Source organism: Rhinopithecus roxellana, chromosome 9 (genome assembly GCF_007565055.1).
Source record: "Rhinopithecus roxellana isolate Shanxi Qingling chromosome 9, ASM756505v1, whole genome shotgun sequence".
In the NCBI taxonomy this organism is placed as follows: domain Eukaryota; kingdom Metazoa; phylum Chordata; class Mammalia; order Primates; family Cercopithecidae; genus Rhinopithecus; species Rhinopithecus roxellana.
The window spans coordinates 112,364,108-112,380,582 of record NC_044557.1 but is presented as its reverse complement, the minus strand read 5'-3'; the positions used below and the strand labels follow the sequence as shown (position 1 = coordinate 112,380,582).

Genomic DNA, 16,475 nt, shown 5'->3' with positions numbered 1-16,475 from the left:
AGGCCCGGCTAATTTTCATTGTGTTTTGTAGAGACAGGGTTTTTCCATGCTGCCCAGGCTCGAGTTGATCTAGTGTTCAGCTCATTCCATAACCAGACCCCAGCCTGCTTCCCTGCCTGACTCCCCCTTCCCCACTACTGTGCAGAAGCAATTCCTTCCTCTTGAGCCAAGGAGTCGGTTCCTCCTCATTTCTTTAATACACTCTGCACCTCCTGCCTCCATATTTCTCCGACTCCATCTAGACTAGTTTCTCTTCTGTCTTTAAGGCAGTGCTGTTTAATGTTTTTAAATTTTAGGTCTTGGACCCCTCTGGGAAGCTAATGAAAGCTATAGAATCTCTCCCCAAGAACATGCATGTTGGTTATGTACAAGTTTGTTTCATGTTGAGAGATTCGCAGACTTCAAGCTAAGACTCTTGCATGGGTTTTCCTGCCTCTCCCTGTACAGCCTCTCCTGCCCACCCAGGACAGAAGTTGTCTATCCCTCCCCTGATCCCTGACATGACCTCACGTAGGCACTCCTTCCTGTCATACTTATTCATGTATCCATCTAAAGACTTTGTCAGTTCAGGGTGAATGAAGCATATCATGTACTTTTAGGGGTCTCTCAAAGCAGCAAATACGGTGTTGGGTATAGTATTTGTTCACTGAAGAAATCAACCACAAAGCCATGAAATAAATAGCAGAAGCAAGACATTTCCTTCAGCTTACCTTATGTATATGTCCTCTCTCTTCTTTTCTTTATAAAAGTTCTGCCAGGAAAAAAAAAAAAAAAAAAGGATCACAGAATCCCAATATAAATCAAGAGCTATTGACAAGCTCACCACAAAAATAGCCAAACCACTATTGTTGCTTTTCAACAGTTTCACTTTTCCAAAGAGTTCACTGTTTCCCTTTAACAGATATCCCCATAAGAAAAGGCGATATTTATCCTCAGGACGCAAAGGCACAAGAATGATATAAAGGACTTTGGGAACTCAGCGGGGAAGGTTACAGGTGGGTGAGGGATAAAAGACTACATTTTGGGTACGGTGCTCGGGTGACAGGTGCTCTAAAATCTCAGAAATCACCACTAAAGAACTTATCCAACCAGGTGCGGTGGCTCATGCCTGTAATCCCGACCCTTTGGGAGGCTGAGGCGGGTGGATCACGAGGTCAGGAGATTGAGACCATCCTGGCCAACATGGTGAAAGTCCGTCTCTACTAAAAATGCAAAAATTAGCTGGGCATGCTGGCACGTGCCTGTAATTCCAGCCTGTAATTCCTGACTCGGGTGGTTGAGTCAGGAGAATCGCTTGAACCCGGGAGGCGGAGGTTGCCAGTGAGCCAAGATCACACCACTGCACTCCAGCTTGGCAACAGAGTGAGACTCCGTCTCAAAAAATAAAAAATAAAAACAAACAAACAGAAACTTATCCATGTAACCAGAAACCACCTGTACCCCCAAACCTACTGAAATAAAAATTAAAACAATCAAAAACACACCAAATTTATCCTCAGGGTCTGTGGCTGCTGATACCTGGGAGCTGAGCCAGCCATTCCAATTAGAATCAGGAAGACACCAGCTCCATAAAGGTGCCCATGGTGCCTCTGTGTTTGTGGGATCTACCTAGAGCTAAGCCGTAGGGTGCAGGGGCAGCCTGGCAGTCCCCTCCCGTCACCCCAGGGGCATGTCACATACCAGCACATTCACAGTGCAGCTCATACGGTTCTCCTTGCTCTCATCGTGCATGATGATGGTTCTATAGTCCAGCAGGTTCTCTAAGAGGCTGCTCACCAGGAGGGCAAAGACCTCCCCAGAGCTGGAGAGGTATTTGTGTTTCCGGCAATGTTCTAGGAGCCTGGAGGGGCGGAGGGAGAGACAAAAGCCCAGGTTCCATGCTGTCATTTCAGCAGCACTGACCGGCACTGACCAGGGTCTCAGCAGTGGTTGGGGTAGGATTTGATGACGCAGAATGTTAGTGTTAGATATTAAGTGACAGAGTTAAGCCGACACATACACCTCATGCAACACCTTCCTATCCTGTGACCTTCATTTATGCTGCACTTCTCTGTGGACTCGAGTTCCAGTTTTCTTTAGGACTCAGCTCAAGTCCTACCATCACTTAGAATCCCAGCCCACAAGGTCCTTCTTGCAATGTCTGTTTTTGTTTGTGTTTTATTCAGTCAACAAACCCTTGCTCAAAAGGTTTGTGCTGTGTGAGGACTCTAATCTAGTTGTATGAGACCATTTTTCCTATGTCTCTATTCTCCCTAAGGCCTGGCACTCAGGGCATCCTCTGAACATTCTGGAATGCCTCGTATGGATGCCCAGCCTAGAGGAACCTGGGAACCTAGGACACCTCCTGCAATGCGGCGCTTTAGATAAAAGTGCTAGCTTCAGATAAAAATGCAGAGTTGTAAAGAAGCAAACTGAGGCTAAACTTTCCGTCTAAATCCTGTGCCTTTGGACACACAGAGAGCCAAGTTCTGGGGCTCATTAGATTAGACAATTAAAAGAAAATCTGGGAAAAGAGGGAGAGGGAAAGAGAAAGAAATGGGTCCAAAACATTAGTCCAGATTTAGGGTTATTCTTGGGCACTGGAGACCTAGGTATCCATATTTTTTCTGAGTTAGTGAACTAGGAAGAATGAAGAAAACAAAGTAAGATCCTTATGTAAAAAAAATCAGCTGTAGGATTAAAAAAAAGTAGCGTATCATGTGTAAATATTTTGTGTATATGTGCACAACGTCATTTAATTCCACAAAAGATCAGAATTGCAAAAGATATAAACTGGGAGGCTTGAAGTTCCAATGGAGAGACTTAATGGAAACAGGATAAAAACACCAACAAAAGGTCCTATCGCCATTAAAAACAAAATACGAAAGGCTTCTAGTCCTTTAAAATACAGAGTATTTATCAACTCAATTCCATTTCTAAGTATTTAGAGTGCTGGTTCCTTAGGGAATCTTTAAAAAAGAAAACAGTTGGGAGCGCTGTCCTCAAACACAGACTCTCATCCACAAAACTCCCACAAAACAGGTGAACAACGAAGTGACCCAGGCAAGCACTCAGTTGGAGATGCAGTTGGTCAATACTAGAAAAGTTCAGGGAACATGAGAAAGCAATGGTCTAGAGTAGTTACAACGTGAATGAAGGGCAGGCCTGTAAATATTAATAATAATAATAATAATAATAATAATAATAATAATAATAATAGGCCAGACGTGGTGACTCACGCCTATAATCCCAGCCCATTAGGAAGCCAAGGCTGGAGGAATGCTTGAGGCCAAGAGTTCTAGACTAGCCTGGGCAACAAAGCAAGACCCCATCTCTACAAAAATAAAAATGAAAGCCAGCTGGGCATGGTGGTGCACGCCTACAGTCCTAGCTACTAGGGAGGCTGAAGTGGGAGGATCACTTAAAGCAAAATTTTCAGGCCAGCCTTGGCAACACGGCAAGACCCTATTTCTACACAAATAAAAATAAGAAACAGCTGGGCATGGCGACATATGCCTGTAGTCCTAGTACTTGGGAGTCTGAGGTGGGAGGACTGCTTGAGCCCAGGGGTTCCAGGCTTTAGTGAGCTATCATTGTACCACCGTACTCCAGCCTGGGCAACAGAGAGAGACCCTATCTCTTAAAAACAAACAAACACCAAAAACAAATTGTAATAACAACCACCATGAACACTAGAGCAGCCAATATTTATTAGGCTTGAACTCTGCAACAGATGCTATGTTAGCATATCATCTCCTGTAATCCTCATAATGATATCAAAAAATAGATTCTATTCTTGGAGAGGGAAAAAAAATGAAGTGTTGGATAAGCAGAATCACTGGACTAAAGCCAAACTCTTTTTTTTTTGAGACGGAGTCTCGCTCTGTCGCCCAGGCTGGAGTGTAGTGGCCGGATCTCAGCTCACTGCAAGCTCCGCCTCCCGGGTTCCCGCCATTCTCCTGCCTCAGCCTCCCGAGTAGCTGGGACTACAGGCGCCCACCACCTCGCCCGGCTAGTTTTTTTTTTTTTGTATTTTTTAGTAGAGACGGGGTTTCACTGTGTTAGCCAGGATGGTCTCGATCTCCTGACCTCGTGATCCACCCGTCTCGGCCTCCCAAAGTGCTGGGATTACAGGCTTGAGCCACCACGCCCGGCTAGCCAAACTCTTAATAGGTGGTGATAACAGGGTTTGACGCTCAGTCTCTCACTGAGGCCAACACCTATGTGTTTTTTTAATAATCACTTTTCCATTCTCCATTACTCCACATGTGCCAAGGAGGAGGACGAGGGCAAGAGGGTTATAGGTGAGTGTGGCGGTGGGGGAAGAAGGGACAGTGGTGATAATGGGAGCCCAGACAGAGGTACAGATGTGTTGAATGGGGTGGATGACAGGGCAGGAAAAAGACCAACCTCGCTGGAGATAGAACTGCTTTGGTTTTATGTCCTTTATGGGGCATAAGGTATTTTTCACATACACAGCAGACCTTGAAATATTTTTTCCTTTAAATTGTTGCTTTGCAGTTATAATTAGAAGTGCTAACACTTTTGTTGAAGTTCAAAAATTCAAACACTGGGCAAAATGCCACCACTCTGTACACCTCCTCCTTGCCTCCATCTGCTGTGTTCTCTAGGGCCAGGCTGGCCAGGAAAATACCGGCACTTGACTCCCACCAGATAACCAATGTCAGCTGTGGACAGTATATACCCCATAACCATACTGAAGACCACAGTGGGGGTGGCCCTGGTGACTCTAAGACTACTCAATTGCTCTATCGGTGCAACAGGACCCCCGTTTTTCTCTATTACTAAATGACACCACTGACTTAAGGTTTTGTTCCTGAAATACTCACAGTTTTTCCAGAAGAATCTTGTATTGTTCGTCTCCTCTGCCCCCTTCTACCTCCTGGTCCAGCTTTGTGATCAGCTCGTTCTCAAACTGAAAGTAGACGTAGAATTTCACAGGAAAATGTTGCATCCTTAGAAGAAGACATGGCCAACCTTTCTAGACTTGGCCAACCCATTCATTGAGTTGTGAACTGTTTTCAGCACAGACAGGGAGGATCACAGAGGGACACTCATAAACTGTGCACCAAGGCTCTATTAAAATGTTCTAACACAGTCTCATGTCACTTTGTCCTTTGCATTACATTTGATTAAAAAAATATTATCCAAAACATTGCTTTCTGTTACAACTATGCATATAAAAACAGAATAATAATTTTTGCTTTTCTATTTTACTTTAGTTTCATGTCCAAGTCTCTGCAGTGAGATTGCTTTTGCAGAGGTTCATAGCTGCAAAATCATCCTTTCAGTATTAACACACTTTGTAGATAAGAAAACAGAGGCATACAGAAGACATATCAGGAAAATGATGTTCTCAAAGCTATAGAGTAATGGATTAGAACTTAATCCATTACATTGCTTTCAGCTGTACTATAATAGATAGGTTTTAAAATTCAATTCGCTACATTATTCTCTGGGCTATACTGAAACAGCCAGGATTACAATGCATGAAGTTAACTTTCTTTAATTATCTACAGACAGGATGTTGCCTTAGGAAAGACATGTAGCAACAATATCTCTTCCAGGCTCTGGGCTGCAATGTCTGACTCCATCTCTAATTGACTTATAAAATGAAATGTAAAGTGAACTTTCAGATCAACGTGGACTTGCATTATTTAGGTTACTGCTTCTCTACATAGAAAGAAATGACTTATGAGTTGACTATATGCCCATTTACTAATAGTACACGGTCTACCACTTCTTACCATATGGAAATTGCCATTTCCACTGAAATTGAACTCACACTGCATCATATCAAAGAAAATGGGGATTGTGGCTTTCCGGAGCTCTACTTCGGGGGTCAGAGTGACCTCCAGAATGGGACCCACCATGGATGGGATGAATTTGATTTTATGGGGACCTGAAATGAAAGTGAATGAAGATATTAAAAAATTATTTCACTGAAAGTAAAGTGTTACAATCTTCCTCCACAAGGCCCATAAGAAAAGAAAAGCTTTATGTGGGTAAATCAACTCAATTCAGAAGTGAGTGACTCAATATTATATTCTGATAACATGTGGATGCCAGAGTAAAAGACAGTTCATTGTCAATGAAACCCACAAATCAACTTTCACTTCCAGACACACAGACAAATACATCTCAGGGTTATCTGGATTAAAATAACAAAAGAATTCATCATGGGATGCTTGTCACTCAGAAGTTGTGATCAGGCCTGTTCAAGGCTAGACACTCACCCAGGTTATACCACATGTCCCGGATTCTAAAGCCGATTTCCTTTCTCATGTCCCCATATCTAGGAAGAAGATCATAAACCAGAAGGAGGATTTGCAGTGGAAATGAATTGCATAAACACAATAAGAAGGAAAGTAAAAACAGTCTGTGCCCCTCTAGGTCACGCTTAAGGCCCAGCCTTAAGAGATGAGGTTCACACCTAAACGAGCCCCCAAAAGGAATGAGGCGCACAGAGGCCAGGGGACCTTGACAGCATGAAAAGCCAAATGGAAACACTGAAAAATAACTGAGAAGATGAGATTAACAAACTCACTTCAGGGAGAAGAATGAGGCACAGACAAAGCCAAACAAAACACGGCAAACACTGATGAAAAGGAAGGAGAATGAAGTATGATTATACAGTACTGTGACTGATGTCTAACAGACAGACTAAATACTTATATACTTTATAGACTGATATTTGGGTAATATACATCCATTCCAGTATGTTCTTCAAGTATTCACATTGGAAGACTCTACACCATGCACTCTCAATGGGAGTGATATTGCCCACAAAGGGATAAAAATTGGTCCTTGGGAGCAAAAAATACTTTGCTGTTTTTATATATATATGTAGGCAGTTTTTGAGGGAGGAACCAGAAGTAGAAGGACACTAAATAGTTTTCCTAGATATAACAGATATCCCAACAAGGGGAACAGAACTAAATTTCGAAGTCTTCAAATAATACATTCCTCAAGTTATTTCTTAACAACACGGTCTTTGGATTTCTAGTCTCTCAATGAAATGCAATGCTTCCCTAAATCTCTTATCACTTCTGCACATAATTCCATTTTGAATTCCAGGCCAGGAATCTGGAGGGCATTTTAATGCAATGTTTGAGTCCTGGCTTTCTCTGCTGAAACGGCAGGGAAGGAGTGTGCTTTGTGAAGCACTACGAGTGACTGACTCTTCATAGTGGTTCATGGTACTCATAGTACTTCACAAAGTACTACGCCTGCAATTTGGGGAAGCTGCCAGTAGAGGCGCAGCTGTTCTTGGGGATGGGCATGCTGACAGCCAAGGTCCATCTCTAGATACAGATTTGATAAAAAGCATGGGATGACTGATGGGAAGATGGTTGGGCCTTAAGAAAAGAGTGCTGAACCTGGGGGAATGTGAGGCCTATTAAGTAATTAGTTGAAGACCTACCTCACTAACAACATGGGCAGCCACTAAATAGTAATTTCTGTGATACCTAAAATACTGCTCTCAATATAAACAAATGGAAGAAGCCCCTTCCCGATCTTAACTTTAAAAGGACACTTACTTTTTAACAATTTTGTTGCGCTTGGCTTGTGAGAAGGTTTCAAGCTGAAGGAACTCATGGGTGAGAAATGCTACTGCCAAATGGAAGTAATTGTTCCAGAGCTGTTCAAAATTAATTGTGTGGGTAAAAGGAAATGAAAAATAACATTAATAAGGGTCATAATAAAACAATGTCACATGGTAAAGTCATTAACCAGGGATTAATGAAAGAACAAAATACACTCTACAAGATTTCTTTTTCTTGGGTGTTTATTATTCAACTCTAAGTTTTGAGACTTAATGTTAAGCTTTTTAAAAAAATTTAAACTATCATATTTTTCTTTACTCCTGGGATAAAGGAAAGCTGCTGCCAAGAAGTACATCTATTTATAGTACGTAGTTTGGCACGATGTTTCAAAAGCCCTACAAGTTTGCAAAACTTTTGAACTAGTAAACACTTTTAGGACTTTATCCTGATGAAATAACCACGAAATTTCTTTTTTTTTAGCTGGAGTCTCGCTCTGTCACCCAGGCTGGAGTGCAGTGTGCAATCTCAGCTCACTGCAGCCTCCACCTCCCAGGTTCAAGTGTTCTGCCTCAGCCTCCCGAGTATCTGGGATTACAGGTGTGCACCATCACACCTGGCTAATTTTTGTATGGTTAGTAGAGATGAGGTTTTGCCATGTTGGCCAGGCTGGTCTTGAACTCCTGACCTCAGGTGATCTGCCCACCTTGGCCTCCCAAAATACTGGGAATATAGGCATGAGCCACTGCGCCTGGCCAACCATGAATATTTTTAAAAATTTAAAGCAAGGAAGTCCATCACAGTGTTATTTAATATAATAGAAAATAGAAACAATCTAAATGTTCATAAGAAGAATTTGGTTAAATATATCACGGACCAGGCATAGAAAAGACGGTATGCAGTCATTAAAAATAAGAAAATATTCGACATTATGGAAAAAATCATAGATCATTGAAAAAGGAAAATAGATTAACAGGGTACCAAAGAACTGCACAGCTCAATTCCATTTTGGCAAATATACATATACATACATACAGTATATGTTCATCTATATGCATATGCATCTCTGTGTGTGTAGGTGTGTATACTTTCCTCTACTTACGAGTTTCAACTTTTAAAGTTCTGAGGCAGGAAAACAGGGCCTGGAGGCAGGGCACTGAAGGCCAATTCACACTAATTTCCTAGAACTGAATCAAAAGGAAAACTCCACCTCTCCACACCCAAGTAACAGAAGGATCAGAGGCTACCCCTTTGCACTGTGTGGCAGATGAAAAGTTCAAAGTACCTCTGATTGGTCCCCTCCCGCAACGGGTGGGAGGGTCAAACTGGTCACAGGCTACTCCTTCATTTGCATAGGGTGTAACCAAGTAACCAATGGGAAACTTCTAGAGGGTATTTAAATGCCAGAAAATTCTGTAACCAGTGCTCTTGAGCTGCTTGCTTGAGCCCGCTCCCACTCTGTGGAATGTACTTTCATTTCAATAAATCTGGCTTTTATTGCTTCATTCTTTCATTGCTTTGTGCATTTTGTTCAAAACGCCAAGAACCTGGACAATTTGTAGTCTAGGACCTCCACCGATAACAGTTCCACAGATACACACAAAGACAAAGAACACAGAAAGCACATCACCCAAAAATGCAGAGTGCCCTGGAAGGTGAGCTCCAGGAGAGCAAGGAACTTGTCTGCCTTCACCAGGGAAATATCCCTGTGCCCTGTACATATAAGTACTCTAACGTTTGCTAAATGGATGAATGGACACATGAATGAATGAATGAATGAATGAATGAATGAATGAATGAAGATAGAGTTAGTGATCATCTGTTTTGCAATTCCTTGGACTTTCAACAAACTGTGCATAAGAACTGTTCTTTAGAACCAAACTCATTTGTAGGTAGGAGACTTACCTGTGTGCTTATTTGTAGCCATGTGTGTCTATGCGCATTTGTGTAAATACACAAAGGGTCAACTCCAAATGTTTACAGTGACAAGGAGGACTATTTGTAGTTTTGATCTTTTACTACTACTCTTTAAGACTTTTTTTTAATTTTTATTTTTTTAACAGATGTTACCTTTATAGAAAAAAGAAACAACCCCTATTTTATTGTGTTTGGAGGACAGTGTGACGGGCATATGTGCTTTAGGAAATGAAAAAACACAGGAAAACCTTTTTCATGTGAAAATGGTGAAATCTGAGGAGACACTTTCCAAATTCATATAGTTCTCTTGCCATGGCCAAGAATTCCAGAAGCACGTAGGTGAGTCACATGCCTACCTGAAGTTCAAAGCTTGCCTGATCCATGAAGAATCTTGTGAGAACTTCAGCAAACTGATTTATAGCACGGAGAAAAACCCTGGGGAAGGAAAATACCAGGTAAAGGCAACTGTATGTCCTTTGAAACTTTTCCCCAACTATGTTAAAAACTAAACCAAACCAAACCTGAACTTGGCATCTTAAGACCTCACAATCTAACAGTGTCCTTGTAGACCAACAGCACAATGCCATCCACAGATGGGGCACAGGAGCTCAGTTTACAGAACTAACGAGAAGAGTCACTCAGGGCCACATCCCAATTTAGGTAACTGAAGGTAGATCTGAGACTGCAAACCAGGACTCTTAAGCCTCAGAGCAGGGTAATAGAGACTCTATTATGATGTTTCTGTTTAAGCTTAGGGTTTCTGGAGAAATTTTTAAAAATCCAATCTGTACATAGCAGGGAAGGCTTCTGCTAATCAGGTATTAGAGTAGAATTACTCAGAATTGGATATCCTGTAGAGTTAACAATAATGCTTACAATAATGGTTTGCTTTATTTATCTCATTAAATTCTAACACTTTTAACATAATATATATTCAGTTCATTTCACTTTTGTTCAACAAGTATCTGTTGTGGGCCAGCAACTGCAAGGCACAGGCTCAGGTCTGTGTTGAAAGACACAGTTTCTGATCTTAAGAAATTTACAGCTTGGTCAGGGAAATTAACAACATGTACATCTATTATCCAACATAGAATCTGAAAACAATTCTATGAGGTTTGAATGGGGTATGGAAAATCAAGGAAAAAGAGAAGACATCCAGCTCAGAAAGGCTTCGTCTGGAGGTGACTCTTGAGAAGAACCTTATGGAATGGCTGGAACGCTGACAACTGGAGGTTATGGGGAAGGCACTGCTGGTGGAAGACTGGTGTCAGGCAGAGCACACCATGTGTGCAGGGACTGGGCAGAGGCCAGTTTGATTGGAGTACAGGTAGCATACACAGGGAAGTAGCAGAAGCGACTAGTTAGTTTGGCACTGTGTATCAAAAGTCCTGGAATTTCGCCAAACTTTGGAACTAGTAAATTATTTTAGGAGTGTATCCTGATAAAATAACCATGGATATCTGTAAATATGTAAAGCAAGGAAGGCCATCACGGTGCTATTTCACATAATAGAAAATGGAAAGAATCTAAATGTTCGTAAGAAGAATCTGGTTAAATACATCACGGACAGTTCATAGAACAGACAGTATCAGGTGAACCCTGAATGTCAGGATGACACAGGCCATGTGGAGCCACAGAAAGGTGCAGTGGAGAGTTGAGGATGACAATTACCGTGAGAGCACTGAAGAGACGATGCTAGAGAAGGGAGTAGAGACCCCGAGGTGGAGCAAAGGCAATTACCCTGGGAAAATCAAGATCATGAGCACCTAAATTAGGACCTCTGGAGCAGGAAGATTCTCACTTTACAGATGATGGATTTGAGGCAAAGGGATTTAAAGACACTTCCCAAAGTTCACACAGCAGCCTCAGGTATTCAGACAAATGCCTCAGGGCCAGCCACTGGCTGTCTCACCTGTTCTGAGTCATATTCATCACCATCCAATCTTTGGCATAGACATTTTTTCCAATCAGGTCCTTGAACATGATAAAAGTTTCCATGAGGAAGTCCTGCGGAGAACAGAGGAGTGGTTGGGGGAAAACTGGGTTACATTCATAGTCTTTATTCTGGCCTGTACACAAGCAGAACCACAACCTCAGAACAGGATGTTCCTAGTGCCACACTAACAGCCCATCTTTCAATGGTTTTAGGAATAACAAAGCATTCTTGCAGCTAGCTATGATGCGATTTGATTTTTATATTGTAGGACCCTATAAGGAAGATGAGGACAAAAAGAATCATCCCCATTTTACAAATGGTACAACTGAGACGGAGAAAAACTAAAGGACTCGCTTAACCGCATTGAAAGTAGGAAGGAGGGTCGGGTGTGGTGGCTTACACCTGTAATCTCAGCACTTTGGGAGGCTGAGGTGGGCAGATCATAAGGTCAGGAGTTTGAGACCAGCCTGGCCAACTTGGTGAAATCCCATCTCTACTAAAAATACAAAAATTTGCCGGGCTTGGTGGCATATGCCTGTAGTGCCAGCTACTTGGGAGGCTGAGGCAGGAGTACTGCTTGAACCAGGGAGGCAGAGGTTGCAGTGAGCTGAGATTGTGCCATTACACTCCAGCCTGCATAGCAGAGTGAGACTCCGTCTCAAAAAAAAAAAAAAAAAAAAAAAAAAGAAAGAAAAGAAAAAAAGAAAATGGGAAGGAGAAGAGTTGGATGAGAACTTGGGGCTTTGGACCCCAAGTTTGTAATCCTTATCTCTCTCGTCCTCTGCTACCACAGGTTGTCAGAATGTGTCTCATGCACTTAAACATAATTCACCAACAATTGTGGGGAAATGGATACTTTTAACAGAGTTCAGTTCAATTCTCCTTTATTATGGTCAGAACAGGACACAGTGATACACACGAGAAGCAGAATCACGATTCTTCCTGCGCCAGGGACGTTATCATGTGCAGCCTGGAAGAAGGGTCTTAAATGGTCCTTCAAAAGGGATCATAACAGTGGCTGATGATGACTAATAACTAATCACTTAAGCATACAGAGCTCTTCTGCTCCAAAGGGGGCTATGAGCAAAAACTAATTCAAAAATAGAACAATCAGAGTTGAAATCAAAGCTAAAATGTTTTGAAGGCATTTTTATTAGTTAGCTAAATTTAGACCTTTTCCACCGCAATTCCTGAAAGTCCTGTCCAGTTTCTCTGGCACTAACCTACAGAGTCCTGCCTGGACACTTGTCTGTTGTGCAGTAGCAAGAACACACTATGTGAGAGGAAGGAGGAGGTCCAGGTCCTATTGCTAACCATATTTTTCTGAGACGCTGGTCAAGCTGGGTAACTTCCTATACTTTGGGTGCTGAACAACATGGGGAGTGACTCTCTCTGGCCAGCAAGTGTGTGTGTGCAACTGGATTTTCCCCTGGTTTTATGGTGAGTTAGACGTATCCACCCTCAATTCTGAAATCCTAGACGTAGTTAATGAATTCAAATTTGTTTCATCATATATTAATTTACTTATTTATTTATTTGGAGATGGAGTCTTGCTTTGTCGCCCGGGCTGGAGTGCAGTGGCACAATCTCGACTCACTGCAACCTCCACCTCATGGTTTCGAGCGATTCTGCTGCCTCAGTCACCCCAGTAGCTGGGATTACAGGTGTCTGCCACCACTCCTGGCTAATTTTTTTAATTTTATTTTTAGTAGAGATGGGGTTTTACCACGTGGGCCAGGCTGGTCTCGAACTCCTGACTTCCAGCCAGTGATCCACCTGCCTCAGCCTCCCAAAGTGCTGAGACTGCAGGTATGAGTCACCACATCTGGCCTCATAATATATTTTAAGCGCTTCTACCAATTTATTAGCCATTCTGTTAACTTTTCTTTTAAATCCATAAGAATTCATGGTTTGTGAAGCAAGGATTCAATTTAGATACTTGTTATTTGCTTCAGATACAGACTTTCCATTTAACTCTTGGAAATCTAAATTAATGAGACAGCATGATAAAGGAAACTCACAGGGAATTCCAAAGCCTGGTTTTATCCACCACTTCCCAAGGGCCTTCATGTGGTTCACTCAGAAGGCAGCGTGAGGGACTGAAAGGCCACTGGGAGGCAAAGGCCTAGCTGTGCACCATAGCTTGGCCCCTGGGGACTACATTCAGGCAAGTTCCCTCATTTCTCCAGGCCTTAGTTCCCTCGTGGGGATAATGATCCTCTTCTAATTACATAATATAGCTGGAGGAGCTCACCACCATGCTGGTAAACAGGAGGTACGCCCCTTTTTTTCTTACTTAATAAAGGAGCCAAATTGTTAGGGTTTGATTTTAAAACTTCCCTATTTTGCCTGCTTTCTGAAGGAAATTTGCAACAAAAATTCCTAAAATTTTTATTGTTAATTTTACTTTATATAGCAATAATAAGACGATGATTGTCACAAACAGCTAGTCCTCATAGGCATTAGCTACATGCCAAGCTGCACAAAGCTGGGCATTTCCCACACATGGAGCCAAGCAACACTTAATTAACCCTCAAGGTGGGTACTATCTTGCAGATGAGGAACGTGAAGCTCAGTGAGGTTAAACAGCCTGCCCCAAATTGCATACAAGGAAGTGGAATGGTCAGAATTCAAACTCAGAGCTGGGTGTTCTAAAGCCTGTGCTAAAGCAGGTGCTACACCACCTTCCTGTAGAGAACACATGTCTACCTTTGGCCTTCCCCCTCCCCTCCTTTCCTCTCATCCTGGTCCTCTTGTGCCTGGTCTCCACAGGCATGTCTACGTATTGCTATGGTTCCTATGTCATGCTGCCTGCCACAATGTGGCCCAAGCAGAGGCTCATGGAGACCTTCAGCTCAAGCCACGTGGTCTAACACGGATTTGAGAGTCTACCATTGGGCCAACGAATACTAACAAACAGCACTTTCCCTCCAATTCCTTGTATGTTTGTCCATCATGTGGGCATGGCAGAAAGGTGGGTAGTGGGCATGGCAGAAGGGTGGATAACGGGCAAGGAGGGAGCTGCGAATGCATGGGGGCACTGGCCTCCTAGTCAGCATGACAGAGGCAGAAAGTGGAAAATCTAGAACAAAGAGACTGGAATATGCACCGATGATGGGAAGGTATCCAAAGACTAGTGTCAGTATGACACCAGTGTGCTAATCCAGCAGCATATCCTGTCCACTGCTCTGCAAAGTCTAACCACGCCTTCATGGACATCTGAAGGACCACTAACAATCCCCTGAAGGGAAGGTACAGAGAAGCCACAGCCAGAGGCCTAACTCAGCCTCTTAGGTGAGGGCTCCATAGCAACTATGAGGACAATTTTCCTGCTTAAAACAATAGAGAACAAAATATTTTCATCTGAAGATAGCTTACAAATGCTGTAAAGCAGGAGTCCCAACCTTTTTGGCACCACGTTTCAGGAAAGACAATTTTCCCATGAACGGGGGCAGGAATGGTTTTGGGATGAAACTGTTCCACCTCAGATCATCAGGCACTGGTGAGATTCACATAAGGAAATGGCAACCTAGATTCCTCGCATGTGCAGTTCACAACAGGATTCAACTCCTATGAGAATCTAATGCCTCCATTGATCTGACAGGAGGTGGAGCTCAGGAGTTAATACTCGCTGGCCCGCTGCTCACGTCCTGCTGTGCGGCCAGGTTCCTAAAAGGCCATGGACAGGTTGTAAAGGGCAGGGATTACTTCTTTTTGTTGCCCTCTCCAAAATGATGGTATCAACCACATCTTAGGAGACTTTGCACACCCCTCCCTTCTAAAATCCTTGCCATGACATGAGTAGTTACTGTACCACGTATGAAATCCTGTTTTCAGAGCAAAACACATCTCCCAAATATTGCTAAACATGGGCTCTCTCTAAATCCAAGAAAGATTAAGGTGTGCGATAACCTCTTGGTATATGTGTTGTCCTCTTTTTCAAATCCTATCAAAGAGAGAAAGTAGGAATTAGCTCTCTCCTTTCTGTAACCACTGTGGACAGCCACACAGCACTGGAGGTAGGTGGGAAGAGAAGCCTGGACTCCTGATGCGCAGCGTCAGCCATTTTTTTAAACCAAATATAAGAAGTCTTCAGGTTACCAAGACCAGTAAAGGCAACTTACAGTGATGTCTTGTCTGGTTTTGAAAGTACTGATGTAGTGGCTATAGTGGCTGTCGTCCATTTGCTGCAGGATGGCAATCATGCAAGCCACAAAACTCCCCTGGAAGGAAAAGGAAAGCACAAATCCAAGACTCCTTAGACCACCAACTGTCAAAAACACAATGTGAGCCCCATGAACTTGGCTTTTTCCACTCAACAAGCCATGCAAGTACTTCACCACACTGGAAACACGCTGCATTCTATAGGTCCAAAGGCCACGTGCTTTGCAGTTTCTGCTTCAAACTACCTCCTTCCAGGTATGAGTGAAGGACTCCCATTAACAGCTATGAAGTGTGGAATCCTATAGACAGGACACCTCAATGAGATTACCAGTGAAGATGTAATAACTTGTGGGGCTTTGGGTTTTCTTGTTGAGACAGAGCTGTAGCATAGAATTCCATGGAGAAATGTCCGAAATACTTAGATTAGTTAAACAAATCTTAATGGGGAGGAAGGTTAGCAGGAAAAGAGGTGGCAACACTGAGCATGGAGGAGAGGAGGGCAAGGGATGATGATGAAAACTCCCTGCTAGAATACCTGTGATATGGTTTGGCTGTGTCCCCACCCAAACCTCATCTTGAGTTGTAGTTCCCATTATCCCCATGTGTTGTGGGAGGAACTTAATGGTGGGAACGGTTACACTCATGCTAGTCTCGTGATAGTGAGTTCTCACGAGATCTGATGGTTTTACAAGGGGGTTTTCCCCCTTTTGCTTGGCATTTCTGGCTTCTGGCTGCTGCCATGTGAAGAAGGATATGTTTGCTTCCTCTTCCGCCATGATTGTAAGTTTCCTGAGGTCTCCCCAGCAATGCTGAACCTCTTTCCTTGATAAACTACTCAGATTTATCAACTACCCAGTCTCAGGTATGTTTCTATTAGCAGCATGAGAACGGACTAATACTACCTGATACCACTT

The 16,475-nt window shown here is 42.8% G+C and overlaps 1 protein-coding gene across 1 annotated transcript in view; it reads right to left on the bottom strand.

Moving 5' to 3' along the window:
* The window catches only part of DOCK5 (dedicator of cytokinesis 5), a 238,167-nt gene that overhangs the window by 41,902 nt on the left and 179,790 nt on the right, over nt 1–16,475 (bottom strand). Inside the window, exons 28-36 of the mRNA XM_010378154.2 lie at nt 15,522–15,620; nt 11,374–11,468; nt 9,818–9,896; nt 7,542–7,642; nt 6,237–6,295; nt 5,748–5,902; nt 4,830–4,915; nt 1,681–1,840; nt 711–751 (exon numbers count right to left, since the gene is read on the bottom strand). Of these exons, the coding sequence (XP_010376456.2) occupies nt 711–751; nt 1,681–1,840; nt 4,830–4,915; nt 5,748–5,902; nt 6,237–6,295; nt 7,542–7,642; nt 9,818–9,896; nt 11,374–11,468; nt 15,522–15,620 (875 nt within the window). The remainder of the gene's footprint in view (nt 1–710; nt 752–1,680; nt 1,841–4,829; nt 4,916–5,747; nt 5,903–6,236; nt 6,296–7,541; nt 7,643–9,817; nt 9,897–11,373; nt 11,469–15,521; nt 15,621–16,475) is intronic.